The 22,792-nt window shown below is 41.0% G+C and overlaps 1 protein-coding gene across 2 annotated transcripts in view; it reads right to left on the bottom strand.

The window, feature by feature from the left end:
* Positions 1 to 22,792, bottom strand: part of LOC126457968 (uncharacterized) — a 158,278-nt gene that overhangs the window by 21,966 nt on the left and 113,520 nt on the right. For both annotated transcript variants that reach the window (XM_050094727.1, XM_050094728.1), the window contains exons 5-6: positions 17,920 to 18,314; positions 114 to 279 (exon numbers count right to left, since the gene is read on the bottom strand). In XM_050094727.1, the coding sequence (XP_049950684.1) occupies positions 114 to 279; positions 17,920 to 18,314 (561 nt within the window). The remainder of the gene's footprint in view (positions 1 to 113; positions 280 to 17,919; positions 18,315 to 22,792) is intronic.

The following is a 22,792-nucleotide window of genomic DNA, read 5'->3' as shown; positions in this document are numbered from 1 at the left end:
TTAAGGTAATATCTTAACAAACAAATAGGTATCATGTGAGCTTAGGTTTAAAAAATTGAGCTGTATGAAAGTATACTCAAATAATTACGACTAGCATAAAAAACTTAACTTACCCAATTATGCACAGCCTATAATCCGGTAAGCATGGTGAAGATTTCTTAAATTTTGTTGTTGGAAGATAAATGTCATAGTTTATTTTCAGTTTAGTATCAGAATGTGCACTTGGAACCGTGTCACATGGAATTTCCTTAAATATGTTTAGTTTTTGTAATATGGATCCTGTAAAGAGAAAAATGTAATTTATCAAAATTCATTCAAAATCAATATTTTCAAGGGCGATTTCTCAGTACTTTAACATTTTGCTCCTTAAATAATAAAGGAAGACTTTCGTCATTAAGCTCAAATTCAGAGTTTCCTCTCAAGCACATTTAGCACATATTACTTATAAGATCTCTCCATCTAGAAGACTGGATGATAAATTCCAAATCAAAAGCATCTCGAGTGCATAAATAAATTACAAAAACAGCAAGCTCTTTGAGAGCAAATATGAATGTGAATCCTGGATTAAAGTATTAGCTTCAATTTCATGCTCCAGATCCATGTATACACTGTCCTTGAAAAGGCTACAAAAACTAGCAGTTAAATGACTGACAGTTAGTTGACAACAGTACAGGTACCATAGCAACAATCAGAGAATGACTATGGCCACATCATTTATTCTGTTAACAGCTGTCAAACTCTGCTACCTCAGTTGCAAACTATGCCCGCAACCGTAACATAGCAATTGCAATTAGTTTGTGTTGTTTCTCTGTGTGTTACATTTATTTTATGCAACGGAATGTCCTAAACTTACGAAAGTGTGCAGGAAAGTGATAAGACTATTACCACCCTGCAGTACTGCACATTAATAGGAAGCATGTGAATATACCCAGAATGGAAAGTCCCAAACAAACATGTACCAAAAACATCACCCTCTCCCATGCTCGAAAGTGTCTTTTCTTATTTTAATCAAGGTGTAAATGGAGAAAGTGGCCTTTATTTGAATGGCATAGTTTATTCACAGAAAGTTGCAAACAGATTTGTTGATATACATAAGGAGTTATTGACTGTAGGCTGTGCCATAAGTGTTCAGGAGCTAGTGGAAGTGATAAGACAGTATTACTTAGAGAACTCCACAGGGAGAATACACAAATATGCTTACTAGTGCCCGATTTGTAGATTTTACCAAATTTTTCTCTACAAAAGGCATACTTCATAAAGTAATAGCTTCAATACATATACCAGCATAGCCTAGGACCAACTGTTGTAAAAAGAAAAGGGGGTATCATTCTTGAATGCATGATTAAAAAAAAAGTTATCAGCATGCTGCCTTGTATGGCTGTTTGTGTCCCGTGTTTCTTTTTCCATTAATCCTATCCAGAATTTGACCAAAGTAATTTAAGAACACCACGGGAGATCTAAACCTGCATAACCAGGCTTGTATTTGAGCTCTACTTCGCTTGATTTGAGTTTAGTGTCAGTGCTTCCCTCGCATGGGATGCTTCCATTGGACAGTGGCATTTAGAGAATAGATACACATGATTGCATTACAGTTTCAAAGCAGGAGATGGAGAACAAAGGAGTTGTTGGATGAAGTCCATAAATCATCAGCTTAAAAGATCATGAAACATTATATGAAGAGAACGCACTATTATTTTACGTGTACATAACTGTATAACAGATCATCCTTCCTCACAGGCTACAACATCTTAACATTGGGTATGCAGTGGTTTAAGATCAGTATCTTTTATACAGAGGCAAGGGGAGCTTGTCTGTGTCTGAAAGTTTAGTTCCCTAATTGCATAATGTAAGATATATTTACTACTGAAGGAGTGCACATCCCTTTCCAGCTGCCTCAGCACTAATAGGTTCTGCTCTACATATTCATTTTATAATTTAATTTTTGTTATAGCTTGTCCTCTTGGAGATTTTATGGGTGTAGGAAAATAAGAATGCAGATCAATTTTGACCATAGTTCAGAAAATGAACCTGATTCATAAATTTGTTTTATTAGGCAATATTGAAATTGGAACAATGAATGAGATTCTGAGTTGATTGAAATTAGCATGAAACATATTGGGCAATACCACTAAATCAGCTATTGATAAGACTATAGCACACTCTGGCCAAAAATATCAATTGTATGTTGTAGATACATAATACTTATCATTAATGGTTTCATATTGTAAAAATAAAGGTATGTAATCAGAAGAAAGTGCACTCTTCATATGTCTCCATAGCAGAAAAAGATTTACAGCTAGAAATCGTATGGCGTGAGTTTCAGGACATAACTGAAACTGGAAAAACTGTTAAGGTTACTTTGGCCAACAAAGAAAAGGCATGTAAAGAAGTCATCGTTAACTTTAATTCATGAAACATGAGAACAAATCATGACTGGTAAATTTCAAAAAGGGTCGCATAAAGAAAAACATTGAAGCAGGATTTCATGCATGGTAAGGTACAGTTTTAAAATGCTCTTTACAATACAGAGAAATTCTCCAGCTGATAAATCATGGACAGCAGTTAAAGCATTTATCTGCAATGAATTACTATCTGAAAAAAAAACTGCACAAATATTCATCATTTCTTGATAACATTTCAAATTGGGAAACTGTCAATTTACAAAAATATCTGGGAGTAACCATTTGTGGGGGTATGAAATGGAACCATAATAAAGATTCAGTCATGGTAAGCAGGTGATAGAGTTTGGTTCATTGGTAGTATACCAGGAAAATGTAGTTAATCTACAAAGCAGACTAATAAGGCCCATCCTAGAATATTGCTCAACTATGTGGGACCCATAGTGAAGAAGTCTAACACGGATATTGAACATATAAGAAGGAGGACAGCATTAATAGTGACAAGTTTGTTTGACCTATAGGATAAACACCAAGTACTCTACAAATGGAAATGTCGTGCAACGAAGGCCTCCCGTCGGGTAGACCGTTCGCCTGGTGCAAGTCTTTCGATTTGACGCCACTTCGGCGACTTGTGCGTTGATGGGGATGAAATGATGATGATTAGGACAACACAACACCCAGTCCCTGAGCGGAGAAAATCTCCGACCCAGCCGGGAATCGAACCCGGGCCCTTTGGATTGACCGTCTGTCGCGCTGACCACTCAGCTACCGGGGGCGGACAAGTACTCTATGAAAGCCTATTTTTGAAGCTTTCAGAATCAGCATTAATTGAGGAATCTAAGGATATACAACAACTCTCACAAGGACAGCAAAGATAACATTAGACAATCACTGTGTACACAGGGGCATTTAAGCATCCACTCCCATGCACAAATAGATAGGGAAGAAACGCTAATAATGGGAGCTCCTCTGTGCCATGCACTTCACAGTTGTTTGCAAAGTATGGATGTAGATGTAGAAAAGAATTAACACATACTCTGAGGTGCGCATGAATCTCCGTATGCTCATATGTGGCCATGCTACAGATCACTTGAGAAGAACCTGTGTCAAGATTACATTTATTGTAATGCCTCATTAAGGCCAAGGCAACTTTAAAGTGACTGAACATTGAAACTATGTATTGGGTCAAAAGTGCTATGTTTAAAAAAAAAAGACTCCTTTTTAGTAGTCTGAAACTGAGTCATTTATTAAGTTCATCATTATGCAGGTTCCCATATTCTTTGATTCTTTCTCTAAGTCAATGACTGAGATGTTTGTGAGTTCCTGCACAAGGGGGATTATACACTGACATTACATGTTCCCACCTCTCATCATAAGAGGGTAGGCAGTGTGCCCAGGAACATTATGAAAGATGGTCATTTTGGTAATCCAGGTGTGGATAGGCATAATGATGCATGGGTTGATCTGCAAATCTTTGAATATAGTTCACCCATTAGTCAACAGTATTGCAATACTGTATTCCTTTCCGACGTGCATCTTTTTTGGGATGCCTTTGACCCTGACTTCATTTTTATGGATGACAATGCGCAACTGCATCGAACAGTGTAGTTGGAGGAGCTCTTGGAAAAAGAGGATATTTGGTGAATGGACTGCCCTTCTCATCCCCCCAACTTAAATCCCATCAAGCAAGTGTGGGATGCATTGATGCCCCACTTAGCAATCTTTTGGCCAGCATGGAAGCATGTTAAGAAGCGTGCCATCCATAACGAATCACACACCCTATTAAGAACTATGCCTTGCCTTTTTTAATGCCCATGGGACCATAATGATTCACACTGACTTCAGTGTAATTATTTTCTTTGAATGAAAGTGTCATTTCTGTTAGCCTTACCTTCTGTACTATACTGTATCAGTTCTTTCTACGTATGACTCAAGTCTCATAGATCTATGCTGCATGGCAGTACACATCATGTTAAATTTACTTTCGTCCTCAAGTTTTGCACAGCACTGTGGTAAGCAGACACAAACTTCAGAGTTCCTGTCACTTCTGACCCTTACTGTTCATACCTAGGATGGGGCAGGTGTTCTCAAATGTTCGCCCAGTGGTTTTTTTCAAAAGTAAAGGTAATGGCATCATTTTTTAGCTGAAAATACAGTTAGCAGTATTAGCCTTCCATATAGCCACATCAGCTGGGTGTTGAAGCCTAGCAGAGAATACAGTCAGCAGTATTAGCATTCCATATGGCCTTATCAGCTGGGTGTTCAAACTTTCACTGACTGACTGACTGAAAGGGGTTTCATTGTTTAGATTATTAAGGATACTCTCATGCAGTTGACGGAAAAAAAAAAAAAAAATTCTGAGGGGCAAAAGGGTTTAAATTGTTTCACTCATGAGAATATATTATTTTTAAAAGATTATTATTATTATTATTATTATTATCATCATCATCATTGTCACTAATTCATAGGACTGTAATACTGGCATTAATGCATGACACAATGTGGTGGAGGTTACAGCTTGTGAAATGAATGTACCGATACCTTCCTTGCACCATCTATGAAGTACAACACGTTTTGAAAAGATCTTTGATGTGCAGCAACATGTACACTGCATATTTTTGTATTACGAAAGTATAATTGGGAATTCCACCAAATACTGCATGTTACTTTCCAAAGCATGGGAATTGAGACTGCAGTGCTCTTTTATAAGCCAGTCACAGCTCATGTCATGTGATCTCGCCAGCCGAGAACAATACATGATGTAGTCAGTCAATTAGCAACATCACGATTAAGTAGTGTGAACACACAAATAGGAAAAGTTAATGGTTTAAATTAAAATACATAGTGTTGCTACAAGAAAAGCAACGCTTTCATATATAATATTGGTCTCGAAGATTTGTGGGGACGTAGAACCACTGGTTCACCCCCCAATAATAACACTACCCTACTGCAGCGAAAACAACTGATCTTTGCCAGATCAGTTCTCTGTAGTACGTGCTCCATGCTACATACATTGTGTATACAATGTGAGAGTAAAAGTGTTCAATAGCAACTGACGGAAGTGCAAGTGATTATTTATCATTGTAATTACCACACCCGCTCTCCACTACTTATAGATTAATAAGCTGCAAGAGAAGCTAAGCTTTCACATATAATGTTGATTTTTTTGCTCATGTTACCCTTTAAGATACATCACACAAATGAGCCAGTAAAATGTTTAATAACAACACAAATGTTTGATCTTCTGGGCTCGAAATTCTTCTAAATGGCTCGTCCTCAAAGAATTTATTTTTAAATGAGAGTCAAACGCTCTTTGATTTAAGAAATTCATTGTACATTCTCGCACATAGCTCATCTTGTGTAAAAGGAAATTTACTTTGAAAGTATAACACTTTTCAAACCACCATTTGCAATAATTTCCCGCGACCTGTTAAAAATAGGTTCGTTTCAGCAGTTAGCAGGGAGCGCAAGATAACAAGTGTCACCGCACTTGCGCAGCTACGATGATGTAGGAAACCCGTACGTTCGTACATTAAAAGATCTTACATTATGTCCTAAAAGACATCAGAGGATACTCCAAGAGCATCGGAATTTCATGAAGCATACTAAAATGCATAATTTGGCTTGCAGTGCACATTCGTGTGTCCAGATTCCCAATGAAGTAGGCCTCAGCATTTGGTTCTTTATTATGGCATAATGACATACGTGCTAGAAGGTGAAAACGAGCACTTGAAATTCAGTGAACAGTTGAAACTATCCAAAAGTTCGGAATTAAACACTTCGTTTTAAATAAATTGACTGTCTCAGCAGAAAAGATTAATAAAAGCCCAATTTCTTTAGTAAACCGACAAAAATAACTTCATTATTCTGCAAGGCGATTAATGCTCGACTGACAGAAAGGTGGAAATAAAATAAGATCTGAAACTAATAACATTTCAGCCCTTCATAATTATTGAATGTATTTTAATTCACTTGATAGCTCCCGGCCATAGAAATCTGTATTGTTTTAATTTGACATGAGCAGGAGCAACAGCAAAATCTCTAAACGTAAACAAGGGTCATGTGGAGACTACCCACGTCCCCACTACAATCAGACTGCTCTGCGCATCTGGCCCAGATCTACGATATTTATGAAACCGCCCCTCAAGCGTTTGAGACAGGACGCAAAAAATTAAAAAAAAACTGTCTTTTCAAAAAACGTTCATATTGTAGTGCACACCTTTCTGAACAGTTTGATACATAATAAAGCAAACATGTTCAAGAAAATGTAAGACATGTTATTTGGTCTTACGTGTGCCAAAGTGCAGTGCCACGCATCTGCACACAGCATTCTTCTATCGCACATCACGCTCTTGGATTTCAAACGTGTACAATTATATTCACGACAGTGGAAATTGAAATGTCCTGTGGTGACTCCCCTGCTCCCAGTCGGCTGGTTTGACATCCTGCCCCTCTTTAAAAAAAACTCGCAATTAATACTAGATGAGATTTTTGTAACCGGGAGAACAAGAACTTTTCATAAAATTTACACTCTTTATTGTATTTTGTCTAAATTTGGAATTGTCACATTCTTCCATAATTTGTGTGATGCCCCCATTTCTTCTTCTTCCTCGTTCTAACAAACAATCTAGTCATCACTAATTCTGTAACTATTTCTGCCAGTGTCAAGACTCATTCTCCGGTTAATTTCACCAACCCCGCCACAATCATCAGTTTAGTTATCACGCGTTTATTCTCCGGTCAGGCATTTGTTATTACGTGTTCGTACAATGCATTTTCCGCGTTACTCCCACAAAGAACGTAAGCGGCTGCTAGCCGAGACTGTACAACTGGCCCTTACTAGGGTAGCGATCTGGCCAAAACTTTTCTGTCAAAATTTCTTTTTCTTGGAGACACCGAGAAGATAATATGTGATCTCTCTTATCTGTTATTCCTGTTTGCATTTATTTCCACTCTGGTAGTCTGAATCTATGGATTTTGCTACTAATTATAACAAAGCTGATCATGTGCAAATCCAGTCAACCACACAAAAACAGCGATTGGCATTCGTCCGTTTGGCAAAATTCCATTCAGCTTGTACAGTCCTGTCCCCTTTGGTCTGCAGGAAAGTTTATTTCTAGATGCAACCGGGGTTCCTTTGGCAGAGACATCATGTACACTATGCACCCATTCAAAAATCAAATTATGATTCATTCGCTAATCAACAAGGAATGTGTTCAAAAATGTTAAAAAAGTCAACAGGGATGCGTTTCAAAATCGTATGAATAATCGCTAGACCAATGTGTGCTGGATGCTAGGCGCTTTGTGAAACAAGGTTTTTTCCCTCAAGAATACGAATTTGTAGTCCCCCCTCCCTCATTAAATTGCCACCCGTGGCTAACAGCCCGCCCCCCCCCCCCTCCTCCTCCTCCTCCTCCTCCTCCTCCTCCTACCTCTACATCCGGGCCTGTTGTGCATGCATGAATCTGGCAGCTTGGGCGCGCCAGTAAAATTTTTCTGTGTCGCATCTGGCTGCTTGCTGCTACTGCTTATACAGCTAACAGCCAAACTTCTGCGGGGGAGAAGGTACTACTCATACGCAACTCAACTGCGCATGTGTATGAGCCCGGTCGCAACTGCTTGAATGAATTTAATGTAAACAGTTGTGACGTTGCACTCATCGTCGGCAATTTGTTATGAACCATTGCATAGTGTTCCTAAAGCCTCTTGACACATTTTGCTGCTGGCAGACGCTTGTATGAGCACTGTGTTTTGTTGCTGTATGTAGCGCATTTCCTTTTCAACTGAAGTTTTATTTTCGTGGTTTTTTTTTTTTTTTTTTTTTTTCTTTCCTCAAGAATACGAATTTGTAGCCCCCCCTCCTGTGAAGTTGCCACCCGTGGCTGACAGCCCGGGTCCCCCACCCATGAACATCGTTCATGTTTTATTCTGCAGTAGAGGGACACAGTAATATCCTTTGATATCCTTTGTTGGAGTATCGATTCTTATCAGCCAAAATTACAAAAATTTAACTGAAAACTAAAACAATGAAAAATTCCCAGAATTCTAAAAAATTCCCAGTTTTCTCCCGTATGAAAAAATTCCCGGGTTTTTCCTGGATCTCCCGTGCCGTATACACCCTGTTGTCACAAAGTGCCTTGTAAAAGAAGATCTGAAGCCCAGCCTTCATTGCCTATGCCTTCAGTTGGTTAAGATGTTTTGTTGCTGTATTCAGGGAGTCTGAAAAGATCACTAGATCATCTGCAAAGCCTAGACAGTGAACTGTAAGATTCATGTACTAGTAGCATAAAGTAAGGCAAGGTAAGGTAAGGTAAGGTTAAGCTCTGCATTCTGGCCCTAAACAGGAAAGTCTGGCCCAACTGACCATTGTAATACGTGTGGTCCTTCAGTGCTTGGATGATCTTCCTGACATCCTCCCTTGTAGGAGGAGTGAATCAGAGTGGATGTATGGACTGTTTTTATAAATGAATGTGGTCTTTGAGACCTCACAGTCGAGGAGACATTCAAAGTAAATAACTAGAAACTAGCAATCATCTTCATCGCTGACGGCTAGTTTCCCTTTGGAATCATTGAGCTGTAGGATGGCTCGGGGGGTGGAGGCAGGGGGATATTTGTTCAGATTGTGCTTGAAGATTTTATACAAGTTAGGAATGTTATTTTCTCATGTTTAGAAGTTGACCTAGATTGCTTCATTTTTATGGCAACTCAATTTCTGCCTAACATCTTGTCTTAGCTGTTGGGACAGTCTCCTTACCTGCTCTGACTATGGTCTCTTGTAGTTGTTCCCATTTCTCTGGATTTGAAGTTTCCAACTTGTTGGTAAATTCTTGGTTGCTCCTTACCTTGTCTCCGTCAAACTTATAATTTTTTTCTGGGAGTAACCTTCTTGGCATTTCTTGGAATTAGTCGAACTTCAATATTTAGAAGGTAGTGATATAAATTGGCATTTATCAGAACTTTTACATTCTGGATCTCCTGTTCCACCTTCTGTGCAAAGGCGACATGGCCAATTTGGAAAACACCGAGGTTTGAATCTGGAGATGTCCGGCTCTCCTGCTTTTTGGGAAAGTGCTTGATAGCACTTGGCTGATTGCATAACTCCACTAGTCCCTCTCCACTGCAGTTGGTTCTCCTTTGAGCAGTGTAGTACACAATAATAATTAATATTTTCTTTGCTTACCAGCTGGGTATTGAAATTCCCCACGTGTGTTTGCTGGGTACCTTTGAGAGGATATCTTCTAGCTCCTCCCAGAATGTGTCTGTTCCTTCTGTGTCCTCCCTGATTGATTGGTGCATGTGTGTTCAGCAGTGCGTGAAGTCTATTTGGAAACAACAAATAGAAAGAATTGAGTCTTGGCTGTTAGGGAAGGTGAAGTCCGTGATCAAGCACAAAAACTTCCTGCAGGCAATTAATCCTGTGCCTACGAGTGGGATAGTTTTTACTACACTGTATTATTATTACTACTGGCAAGTGGTTAGGTACAAAGCATTGGCAGCCTATACGCTTCCAATTTCTGTCAGCTCAGAAGTAAGGAGACCGGCAAACAAGTGATTTACAAATATTAGGCCTAAGTGTAGTGCACACATTTTAATTTGTTCTGGTTTAATTGGGGTGCAACATGTGGGTGAAGCATGTGCCAGCAGGGAGGGGAGTGGCGCAAGGAAAACATTCTGTAATAAGTATCTACCTTCAACGTGAAGAGTTAACTTATTTCCTCAGGAGGAGTTGTAGTTAGCACTCACACTGCACTGAGAAAGGCTTCCTTATTTTACAAAAAAAGGTTGTTGGAAATAAGCAGTACAACTGACTCATCAGTTCATGGTTTAATAAAAGAACTACAAAAAATAAATATAGATTATCTTTCATCATTTTAAAAATGAAAGTGTTCAAGCAAAATTCTTTTCTCATTCTAAAGTTTAGTTAAATGCTGATGGTAGTTGTGGCAGTGGGGAGGGGATTACTAGCTGAATCTGACTGCACACAGGGGTAATGGTCTTGAAAAAGTTGGGAACCACTGTTCTAATGAGAACCAAGGGGAATAACAGTCCTCTCAACCAGATCCCTACAGGTAAAGTTAAGTCTAATACAAGTAAGATGTAACAAATAAGATGAGGCAGACACCCAACGCATTGCATACTAGTGGTGTGTGTGTGTGTGTGTGTGTGTGTGTGTGTGTGTGTGTGTGTGTGTGTTTTACCAAATCCTTTTCATTTCTCTTATATTTTGCTACACATGAGCTGATGATACAAATAATTAAGCCAAAATAACTACTCTTTATATACAATATTATGAAAACATAAACTGCTACTCACCACACACACACAAAGTAAGAAAACCACACACATACATGACCGCTATCTCTAGCCAGAAGGCAATGTTCGGCCAGAACGCAACTCCGTTCTAACGGCAGGAGCAATCCGGAATGGGAAGGGGAGGGGGCAGAAATAGAAGGGTGGGGGGTGGGGGGAGGGAGGGTGGGGGGGGTGGGGGGAGAAGTGAGCAATGCCTGGCAGAGCGTGCAGGGACTAGATGCTAGCAAGACAAGGTTCCCAGGTACGGCATTGGGAGGGTATGAAGGAGGGATGGGGAGCAGAAAAGGAGAAAAGACTAGTGGTTGTGTTGGCAGACAGTGGTGCACAATGAGGGTGAGGGGATGTGAACTGGGAGGAGTTGGTAGGACTAAGGTGGCGGATACTATTGGGTGGAGGGTGTGGGGACAGTAGGTTGATGCCGGAATGATTTTGGGTGCAGAGAACTGTAACCTACTGTGCCCACACCCACCCTCCAAAAAGTTCTGATCCCTCTGACCTATCACCTACTCTCAGTTTGCGACCCCTCATCATCATTGAGCCCCACTCTGTGCCAACGCACCCACCAGTCTTTTCCACTTCTCTGCTCCTCTACACTCTGACAGGCAGTGCTCATTTCTCTCGTCCCCCCCCCCCCCCCCACCCCTTCATTCTATGTAACAGTTGCATTCTGGTCCGAGCTGTCAGAGATAGTGGTCATGTATGTGCTTGCTTTTGTGTGTGTGTGTGTGTGTGTGTGTGTGTGTGTACTCTTTTCTGATGACGGCTTTGGCTGGACCTATCACCTACTCTCAGTTTGCGACCCCTCATCATCATTGAGCCCCACTCTGTGCCAACGCACCCACCAGTCTTTTCCACTTCTCTGCTCCTCTACACTCTGACAGGCAGTGCTCATTTCTCTCGTCCCCCCCCCCCCCCCCCACCCCTTCATTCTATGTAACAGTTGCATTCTGGTCCGAGCTGTCAGAGATAGTGGTCATGTATGTGCTTGCTTTTGTGCGTGTGTGTGTGTGTGTGTGTGTGTGTGTGTGTGTGTGTGTGTACTCTTTTCTGATGACGGCTTTGGCTGGAAGCTAAATGTTATGCCTGTCTGTGGCCCAATGTGTCACCTTTCCCAATATTGCTGAGATTCCAATGTTAGATGGACCAAACCCACCTATAACAAGTACAGGGTCATTACAAATGATTGAAGCAATTTCACAGCTCTACAATATATTATTTGAGATATTTTCACAATGCTTTGCACACACATACAAAAACTCAAAAAAGTTTTTTTAGGCATTCACAAATGTTCGATATGTGCCCCTTTAGTGTTTCGGCAGACATCAAGCCGATAATCAACTTCCTCCCACACTCGGTGCAGCATGTCCCCATCACTGAGTTCAAAAGCATCGTTGATGCGAGCTCGCAGTTCTGGCACGTTTCTTGGTAGAGGAGGTTTAAACACTGAATCTTTCACATAACCCCACAGAAAGAAATCACATGGGGTTAAGTCGGGAGTGTGTGGAGGCCGTGACATGAATTGCTGATCATGATCTCCACCACGACCGATCCATCGGTTTTCCAATCTCCTGTTTAAGAAATGCCGAACATCATGATGGAAGTGCGGTGGAGCACCATCCTGTTGAAAGATGAAGTCGGCGCTGTCGGTCTCCAGTTGTGGCATGAGCCAATTTTCCAGCATGTCCAGATACACGTGTCCTGTATCGTTTTTTTTGCAGAAGAAAAAGGGGCTGTAAACTTTAAACCGTGAGACTGCACAACACACGTTAACTTTTGGTGAATTGCGAATTTGCTGTACGAATGAGTGAGGATTCTCTACCGCCCAGATTCGCACATTGTGTCTGTTCACTTCACCGTTAAGAAAAAATGTTGCTTCATCACTGAAAACAAGTTTCGCACTGAACGCATCCTCTTCCATGAGCTGTTGCAACCGCGCCGAAAATTCAAAGCGTTTGACTTTGTCATCAGGTGTCAGGGCTTGTAGCAATTGTAAACGGTAAGGCTTCTGCTTTAGCCTTTTCCGTAAGATTTTCCAAACCGTCGGTTGTGGTACGTTTAGCTCCCTGCTTGCTTTATTCGTCGAATTCCACGGGCTACGCATGAAACATGCCCGCACACGTTCAACCGTTTCTTCGCTCACTGCAGGCCGACCCGTTGATTTCCCCTTACAGAGGCATCCAGAAGCTTTAAACTGCACATACCATCGCCGAATGGAGATAGCAATTGGTGGATCTTTGTTGAACTTCGTCCTGAAGTGTCGTTGCACTGTTATGACTGACTGATGTGAGTGCATTTCAAGCACGACATACGCTTTCTCGGCTCCTGTCGCCATTTTGTCTCACTACGCTCTCGAGCGCTCTGGCGGCAGAAACCTGAAGTGCGGCTTCAGCCGAACAAAATTTTATGAGTTTTTCTACGTATCTGTAGTCTGTCGTGACCATATGTCAATGAATGGAGCTACAGTGAATTTATGAAATCGCTTCAGTCATTTGTAATAGCCCTGTACAGTAAATTTGTTGGGATTATTAAAAGTGCAGTTAGTGATGCATTCCTACAGGATACCACATAGCACAAAGATTATATCTCTGGTTGGAGTGCAGAGGATGAGAAACATCTAAGAGAATATGAGTAACATCCAAACTCTGACAAAGCAATAGGTCTCCTCCAATTCTTGGATCAGGGTCAAAGAAAGACCTGCCAGAGAACAACAGAATCCTTAGACTACACCCACTCTAGCAAAAAAAGCCTGGTCTATTATTAGGAAACTACTTTCATCAAATCCTGCAATCGAAAGATCAGAAACTGCCATCAGTTTGAATGATTTTGCTGTACATCTAGTATCAGTTTCCAAGCATACAAAAGACAAGTAATTCAAAAGGGTTATCAAATTTTAATTGAAGACCAAGAGAAGATCTGCTATACATACTTCTAAATTCTCCAATGCATTCTAAGATAATTAAACCAAAGCTGCAATGAAAAGTCTGAAACTTAGAAAAGCAGATGGATTTGATAGAATACACCCTGGATTTGTAATTCACAATAAACCAGCTACAGTAGAATGGCTTACAGACTCCTCCTCAAACACCCTACAAACAGGAAACCTTACGCTTCTGATAACAAAAACAAAAGTATCAGCCACACTGAAACCAAATAAAGACACACAAAAATTGAGAACTACTGTCCAAAAGCACTTCTAAGTGTTACAAACAAACTCCTTGAGCATCTGATCTATTACGGTGATGCATAAGTTTGTAGCATTTTTATATTGCGTGTTGATACAGTTGCTCTTGGTTTATTTATCGAATGTCATTTTTTATTCACAATTCACTGTTGTTATTTCAGTTTACATAGTATCATTAGGAGATAGTGAATGGAGCTATGGACACTAGAAAACGGGGTGAAAAGTTGAGAAATTGAAACATTTCCAACATATTCTTCTTCTTGAGTTCAATTTAGGGGAGACAGCAGTAGCAGAGGCAAATAGACACTTTGTGCCACGTATGGGGATAATGCCACTAGGCAAAGTATGGCAAGAAAGTGACTTTTTCATTTTAAGGAGGATTGTTTTGACAGTAGTGATTCTCTATGTTAAGAAGACCTTTGGTGTTTGATGCAGATCCTTAAATGCATTAATCCAGAATGATTCATGTCAGTATACTCGAGAACTGGCAAATGTAATGAACTGTGGTCATTCCACCATTGTGAGACATTTGTGAGCAATGGGGAAGGTTCAAAAATTGGGTGTATGGGTACCACAAGCTCTAAGCCAAACTCACAAAAATCAGCGGGAGGTCATATGTGCATCTCTGCTAGCTCCTCATCACCTGTATCGTTCCTGGTGACAAAGAATGTTGTGTCTATGCTAACATAAGGAAAATAAAGGAATAGTTGAGCCCAAACAAAGCAGCAACTCCCCATACAAAGATCTGCACGCATCCACAGAAGATAATGTAATGCATCTTGTGGAACTGCGATGGTGTTGTGCTTCCCCGTGGTGTAACCATCATTGCTGACATTTACTGACAACAACTGAGATGTCTTGCAGATGCAATCCCAGAACAATGTTCAGGAAGATTGCATGAAGTGATGCTACTCCACGATAACACCCATCACAATTTTGCCAGACTGACAAAAAACACCATACAGAGGTTGTGATGAGAAGTCATCTCACACCCCATCTTATTCACCTGACCTCAACGAGTTCTTCACCACAAAACCACACAGTTTCTACATTCAGAGAATCAAATATTCACCCCAGTGTTGGCAGACTGTTGTAAATAGTGAAGGAGAATATACCACTGATGACTCAAGCCTCTGTTATGTGTATGTGTTGTGTTCATTAAACTTACGAAAAAAAGTCAATGATCTTATGCACCACCTTAAAACAATAGAATTTTTGAAGTAATCAACAAACACATCCCTACAGAAGCAACATTCAGACTACAGAGAAGTTGTAATGATCACCACTAATATCGAAAATAGGTATGAAAAGAAATCAGTAGCTCGGATCTATCAGCTGCTTACGATACTGGTTTGGCAGTAAGGATTTCTTTTGAAATTCACTAGTGTTATCCCACGTTGTAAACTTACAGATCTACTTAACAATATGCTAATATAATGATGTGACTTACCGAACAAAAGTGCTGGCAGGTCGATAGACACACAAACAAACACAAACATACACACGAAATTCAAGCTTTCGCAACAAACTGTTGCCTCATCATGAAAGAGGGAAGGAGAGGGAAAGATGAAAGGATGTGGGTTATAAGGGAGAGGGTAAGGAGTCATTCCAATCCCGGGAGCGGAAAGACTTACCTTAGGGATATCCATCCGCACATACACACGAAATGTCTGCTTGTGTCTGTGTATGTGCGGATGGATGTGTGTGTGTGTGCAAGTGTATACCTGTCCTTTTTTCCCCTTAAGGTAAGTCTTTCCGCTTCCAAGATTGGAATGACTCCTTACCCTCTCCCTTAAAACCCACATCCTTTCGTCTTTCCCTCTCCTTCCCTCTTTCCTGATGAAGCAACCGTTTGTTGCGAAAGCTTGAATTTTGTGTGTATGTTTGTGTTCATTTGCGTGTCTATCGACCTGCCAGCGCTTTTGTTTGGTAAGTCTCATCATCTTTGTTTTTACATGTATGTAGTTTAATATGAGCACTTACTTTAGTGCAACACATTACTAGAAAATTTGTTTTGAATGTTAAATTAGGTATAAAAAGAGTCATACACTTTTTATGATTTTTCAAATATGACAGTCATCACATAACCGTTCAATTTTTTATATTAGTTTCTAAACTTTTTTATTCTCTTAAAATGCTGCACAGCAAATAACCTTGTTGGGTCCTTTTTCAGTGCCAACCATTCGTGGAAAAGCCAGTGGGAGCAGCCATCAGGTGTCAACAAACATCTAGTTCAGAAGCTTTCATATGGATACAAGGATTCGATCTTCCTAGACACCAATGGAGGATAACAACTGGATTTGAACGAAATAAGGCAGATGTAGTTATCTACTGCACAAGTGGAGATGAGATAGTTCTGCAAGATGGGACTGTGGTGTCCCCTTACAGTCAATCCACCATACTGTTGCTGACTGTCCTCTTCGAGCATACGAAGCAACAATAATGGATGTTCACTACGCATTGGATGAAGCGATCAAATTGATCATGGAACTGTATCTGGAGATGTATATCTGTATTTGTTTTCATAATACAATAAATAAAAATACTGTTTCATCTCTATATAGAAGTCAATCTAGGAATTATTACAGGACAAACTGAAAGGAATGAGCAGCTTACTGAGCACAGAAAACTGATTGAGAGTATACCAAAGAAAGATAAAAGTACTGAGGAGTGGCGGAAATGAGATTAGAGAGAAACTTACTACCAACATTGAGGACCATGAAGTAGACGAATTCTGCTACCTCGGAAGGAAAGTAACCTATGAAAGACAAAGCAAGGAGGACGTAATACGCAGACTAGCATGAGTTCAGAAGGCATTTCTGATCAAAATGTGCCTATTAGTATCGAACATCTGCTTTACTTTGAGGGATAAACTTTTGAGGATGTGTGTGTGGAACACAGCACTATATGAGAGTCAATCATGGACTGTGAGAAAACTGGAAAAGAAGAGAATTGAAGTGCTTGAGATGTGGTGATGGAAAATTAAGTGAACTGATAAGAAATAAGGAGGTTCTCATCAGAATCGGCAAGGAAAGGAATATATGGAAAACACTGACAAAAGGAAGGGACAGGATGATAGGACATGTTAAGACATCATGGATTAACTTCCGTAGTACTAGAGGGAGCTGAGGAGGCTAAAAAACTAGGCTGAAAACAAGAGTTTGGAGTACACCCCAGATATAACTGAGGTGGTTTGTTGCAAGAGCTGCTATGAGATCAAGAGGTCGCCACATGTGAGGAATTCATGGCGGGCCACATCAAACCAGTCAGAAGATTGGTTAGGGAGGGGAAAAACATTAAAGACTCATGATGCTATAGGAAATATGTTGTGGATCACAAGGAAGAGTATGTTTCAAGAAGAGCCAAGCAACATATTTTCTCCCACATATATCTCGTAAAATAGCAATGACATTATATCAGAATTCACATTGAGACTTATGGACAGTTGTTGTTCTCCACACCATTCTTGAATAGAAAGAGGAATAACAAAATGGTAGTGGCATTAGACATACTCTCTAGCAAACATTCTGAAGAGGCTTTTGGAGTATGGATGAAGTATACAAAATAAAACATTTATTCACTCACTCGCATATATTTGCCAGTTCATGCAGATTTTAGGTTCATATGCCAATATTTACCAAAATAATTATCAAGCAATACCAATGCAATAGCCAAGGCTCAGTGCACTCACATAGTGTCAGGTGTATAAATATTCACTACGGAGTCATGACAGGAACGTAATTTATTTATTAACACATGAAAGCTAGCAGAGTGTGTGTTCAGCAATATAGCCAAAAACTGTTTAGCGGGTAATACCAAACCTCACATCAACTAAGAAAATATAAATGACACTTATACATTTACTGACTAGGTGGAATTTGATAGACTAATACTTATGCCAAGTGTCTGACATTTTTAATATTACTATCAACCTCAATATCATATATAAATTTCCCTTCTTGTCTCTGGCACGGTATTGAGCTTTAATTTTCTTTGCGTTGGGAAAAAACTGACTTTTTATTTTACCTATGTCTGTACAGTCTGAAGGCTGAAGTAATGGTTTCCATTCAACTTCTTCCTCTTCAGCTTCCTCATCCAAAGACTCCACTTGTTCCTCCTCCTGCTCCTCTTCTTCCACCTCATCATCACCATCTTCTGCTTTCACTGATGTTTCTAATTTTGATTCCACTGAAGGCTCTTCGCAATTTTTGCCACCAAGCAGCTTCTTAAAATCTGACCAACTTTCAGCATTTTCAGACACATTACGAAGATTTTGCCAATTATATTCTGTGGTTTCTTCCTGGAAGTTGGCTGTTCTGGATGTGTGTCTGTGTTGTGCAGGATGATGGAATGATCTGAACTTTGACCTACCACTTGGATTTCTCCTGTTAGTTGGGTTTCTGTGATATCTCCTGTTCCACCTGAAACAGACATGTAAATATATAATTATGCCAGGAATTGCCACAAAAACCAAAAATAAAAAACACAATACTGCTGTGAAAAAAAAAGGAAGAATGAGTTTCTAAGAGAATAACAAGAAATGTTACTGAACATCCTATAACTAACTCCAGTTGTACAACAAAGACTACCCATAGGTAGGTTTTATGTAGTTTCCTTAAACCAATCAAGGTAAATACCAGTATTGTTTCCTTGAAAAGGGCACACTCGATACTCTTCCCCACTCTCATCCAATCAAAGATTTTGCTCTGTCTCTAATGATTTCATTGTCAAAAGGATGACCTTATTTCTTTCCATTCTTAGACAATTATATGTTCTCTTGATAAGAGCAGCTGGTACTGCTCAGTGTGCCAGACATAAATAGTTGAATTAATCAAATAGGAAATGCAAATTAGGACTTGATGCTTGAATTTGTACACACTGCAAAGGATTAACAAGGTAACAGTTTCAAAGTTTTAGCTCCAGACTCAAAATATAAAAGAATATTCACAGATCCGTAGCTGGTATGAGAACGATTCAACTTTTTGTTTACCAAGTCTCCAAAATTGCACTCTGAAATGCTAGATGATCACATGTTGTGCAGTCCTGCAAGCTCTCCCTGGATGAAGAATTAGTGAGTAACTTAAGTTGAAAATGCTAATAGATATTCAGATCAATTCAGTTATGGTTCAGAATAGTGGTGAGCAATAACAAGTAAAGGAACATATTTGTAACTTAGGCCTGCTGAGCTTGTTTGTGTTTGAATGACAACTAATGAAGTCTTTACACTCTCTGAGGATCATTCCAGCATAACAGACAAAATGCTTGGTGCAGAGACATCCCGTAGATGATGGCCTATTGCTCAAACAAGTAAAATCACCAACAATGGACATGCCACTGCTGAGATCTGTCCATAACAATGGATGGTACAAGCAGAGAATTGTCAAAAGGGAGTGATGAATCCACAGTTAGGCCAACGTCTGTCAGGAAACAATGATTTAACAAAAACCTTACTTGATTCTTTGGAATTCGAAACTTCTATTTTCGAAATGTATCTGTAAAAAGAAGTCCTTGCTGTAGACTGTAACTAATAGATGCAAATACCACAAATTGTCATAGTATAGATCTATAAGCTGAGGGGGCAAGAAAAGCGCTGACAGTTCTTCGGCCAAGAAAATATTTTCCCACATCTATACGTCCTACAAAAAGGAAACAATATTGCACAAGGCACTATGCAATGAACAGACACGTGTGTGATGCTAATGGGAAGAAAATCCACAGACAGTCAATATTACTGTGCTGATTGCAATACTATCTCATTCCAAGTATGTCATATTTAAAAAACCATCATGTTGTACACAGGCACAATTAAAAGACACTTACAAATTAGGTTTCAGCTACAGCCTTCATCGTGAAAGGAAAAAGAAACACACAAGCAAGCACATCTCACGCACACATGATCGCCGTCTCTGGCAATTTGGACCTGAAGGCAACTGTCAAGTGGAATGGAAGCAACAATCTGGAGGGGGCAGGAAAGAGGAAGGAATAGCAGTGTATGGACAGGGGAGAGAAAAGCGCTATCTGGCAGAGTGTCTTGTCTGCCAAGAGGCGATGCCTCGAGAGGCTGTGGGCGGTAGGGGGGGGGGGGGGGGGGGTGAGAGGGCGAGAACAGAGAGAAAATGGAGAGGAGCAGGGGAAGAGGGGTTGGTGTATTGGCAAAAGGCAGCACATAATGGGGGTGGGAAACGAGAATTGGGAGGTGGTGATAGGACAAAGAGGGTGGAAACTGTTGGGTGGAGGATGTGGGGACAGTATGTTACCAGAGGTTGAGGCCAGGATAATTACAGAAGCAGAGAATGTGTTGTAAGAATAACTCCCATCTGCACAGTTCAGAAAAGCTAGTGGTGGAGGGAAGAGTCCAGATGGCTCGAGTAATGAAGCAGCCATTGAAATTAAGTCTGTTATGTTCAGCTGCATGTTGTGCCACAGGATGATCTACTTTGCTCTAGGGCACAGTTTGACGTGGTCGTTCATCCTGGTGGACAGCTGGTTGCTAGTCATGCCAATATAAAAAACTGTGCAATGATTGCAGCAGAGCTGGTAAATGACATGGCTGCTTTCACAGGTGGCCTGGCCACTGATGTGGCAGGATAAGCCTGTGACACGACTGAAACCTATTTCAGTCGTGTGGGTGGATTGGGCGGGTGGGTGGATTGGGCAGGTCTTGCACTTGAGTCTTCTGCAGGGAGATGATCCTTTTGGCAAGAGATTGGATGAGAGTGACATAGAAATGGACTAGGATGATTTGGAGGTTGAGTGGGTGATGGAACACCACTTTAGCAGGGTTGGGAAGGATGTTGGATAGAATGTCTCTTATTTCAGAGCATGGTGATGGTAATCAACACCCTGGTGAAGGATGTGGTTCTGTTGTTCCAGTCCGGGGTGACGCTGAGTGGCAAACAGGGTACTCCTTTGTGGCTGGTTCTTTGGGGTGGTGCGAGGAGAAATGGTACAAGAAATATGTTTGCTGACTAGGTCTGGGGGACAATGCTTGTCTGTGAAACCCTTGGAGACCCTCAGCATATTGGGCAAGGGAGTTCTTGTCACTGCAGATATGCCATCCCCCGGGTTGCCAGGAATTTTTTGCTGTGAAAGGGATAACAGCTGTCAAAATACACGTGCTGTTTGTGGTTGGTGGGTTTAATATGGACAGAGGACAGAGGGGTGGTGGAGAAGTCAGAGAGGAGGAGGTAAATGTCCAGGAAGGTGACATGGCAGATTGAAAAGGACCAGGTGAAGAAGATGAGAGAGAAGACGTTCTGGTTGTGAAGGAGTGAAGACAGAGTGTCATGGCCTTGAGTCCAGATCATGAGTACATCATCAATGAACATGATTGTTGTGGTGTCGATAGCAACGATGCCATGGCATAGTAAAGTTATTAGGTTGGCACTACAACAGACACCGACGACAGTGCCCTCTAGTCGGTACTGTGCAGACCTAAGAGCTCCGCTCCAGATTCTCCCCATTTGATCAAGAGCAGATGGCCGGGACACTTCGCTTCAGCTTCGCACCTCAGGGCAAGGATATGTATTACTCTAGTTGCTAAAAAAAACACGTGCCGCCTTCCAGGTGGGATACAAAAGTTGGGAACGAGGACTCCCTTTACCCTCCTAACAGCTCCTTTTTGCTCGGTACTGCTTTCTTTTCGTGCTAGCCTCAGTATAAGACTTTCATTTGTGTAAACCATGGCAGCGCTACAGGAACAGGCTTCGCTGTCGATTCTTGCACGTTTTCAGGCTCAGCAAATGACGCAGCTGCTTGCTGCCATAAATGGACTGGTCACACTACAAACTGCAGCTACTTCGGCACCTCCAATGCCACCGCCTGTACCGATGCCGTCGCTGACGGCACCACCATTTCGTGCCTTCAATACTGACGTTGAACGCTGGCCAGAATACATCATCCAGCTCGAGGCACACTTCACAGCATACAACATACCAGGTACAGAGCACCTTGCCTTTTTCATTGCCAATGCAGGTGTTGTGTTATACCGTGTGCTCATCAAGTTGTTTCCCACCACGCGCCTAGACACTAAAACTTACGATGAAGTGATCAACGCTTTGAATTCCCACTTCCGTGACAGTGTAAATGTGGTAGCTACACGCTACAAATTCTTTCGTCTCTGGTGTGGCCCTACTTAGTCGAATAAATCTTGGTTAGCAGACCTTCTGGGACTAACTTCTGACTATGACTTTAATTGCTCGTGTGGACGCTCATATGCGGATATAATCATTAGAGACGCTATTGCGCAGAATCTGGCGGATCACCGCATCCGCGAACAAATCCTCAGATTTAAAAACCCGTCTTTGCACGATGTAGTGGACTTGCTAGATAGACAAGATACATTAGACATGGCTCCTTCCGCGTTTGACGTGACCCCAGGTGTGTGTACTGTTAGTGCGGCACAACACATGCCCTTTCGCCCGGCCCCAGCCAGCCAGCCAAGCCACGCCGCACCACTCGCGCGCTCGTGAACACGTTTCAGACCAGGCACCCTGTAAGAAACTAAAATCATATCCGAACTGCTTTCGTGCCCACCCACGGGACAGTTGCCCATCCTGTCAATCACAGTTGTTATTTCTGTAATAAGAAAAGACATATGCAAGCTGTGTGTAATAAGAGAAACTCTAATTCACAATTTGTCTCCCATTCATGTGGGTGTCACCGCAACGGAAACTGCCATGGTCATGATTCACATCAGCCTATGAATGTTTATGCCATTTATTCACAGCCTTCTGCTTCACGTGCTTCGACAGCTCGTCATGTGAATCAAGTTTTGCCAGACACTTCCTCTCGCATTCAGCATGATGTGCGGAAACTTTTTGTTACTTTGAACATTTGTGGACATTCTGTTCGCCTGCAACCGGACACTGGTGCATCAGTTTCTTTACTGAGCAAATCA

Source organism: Schistocerca serialis, chromosome 2 (assembly GCF_023864345.2).
Source record: "Schistocerca serialis cubense isolate TAMUIC-IGC-003099 chromosome 2, iqSchSeri2.2, whole genome shotgun sequence".
NCBI lineage: Eukaryota > Metazoa > Arthropoda > Insecta > Orthoptera > Acrididae > Schistocerca > Schistocerca serialis.
Note: the sequence above shows the minus strand (reverse complement) of the source record. Positions and strands in the feature narration are given on the sequence as shown.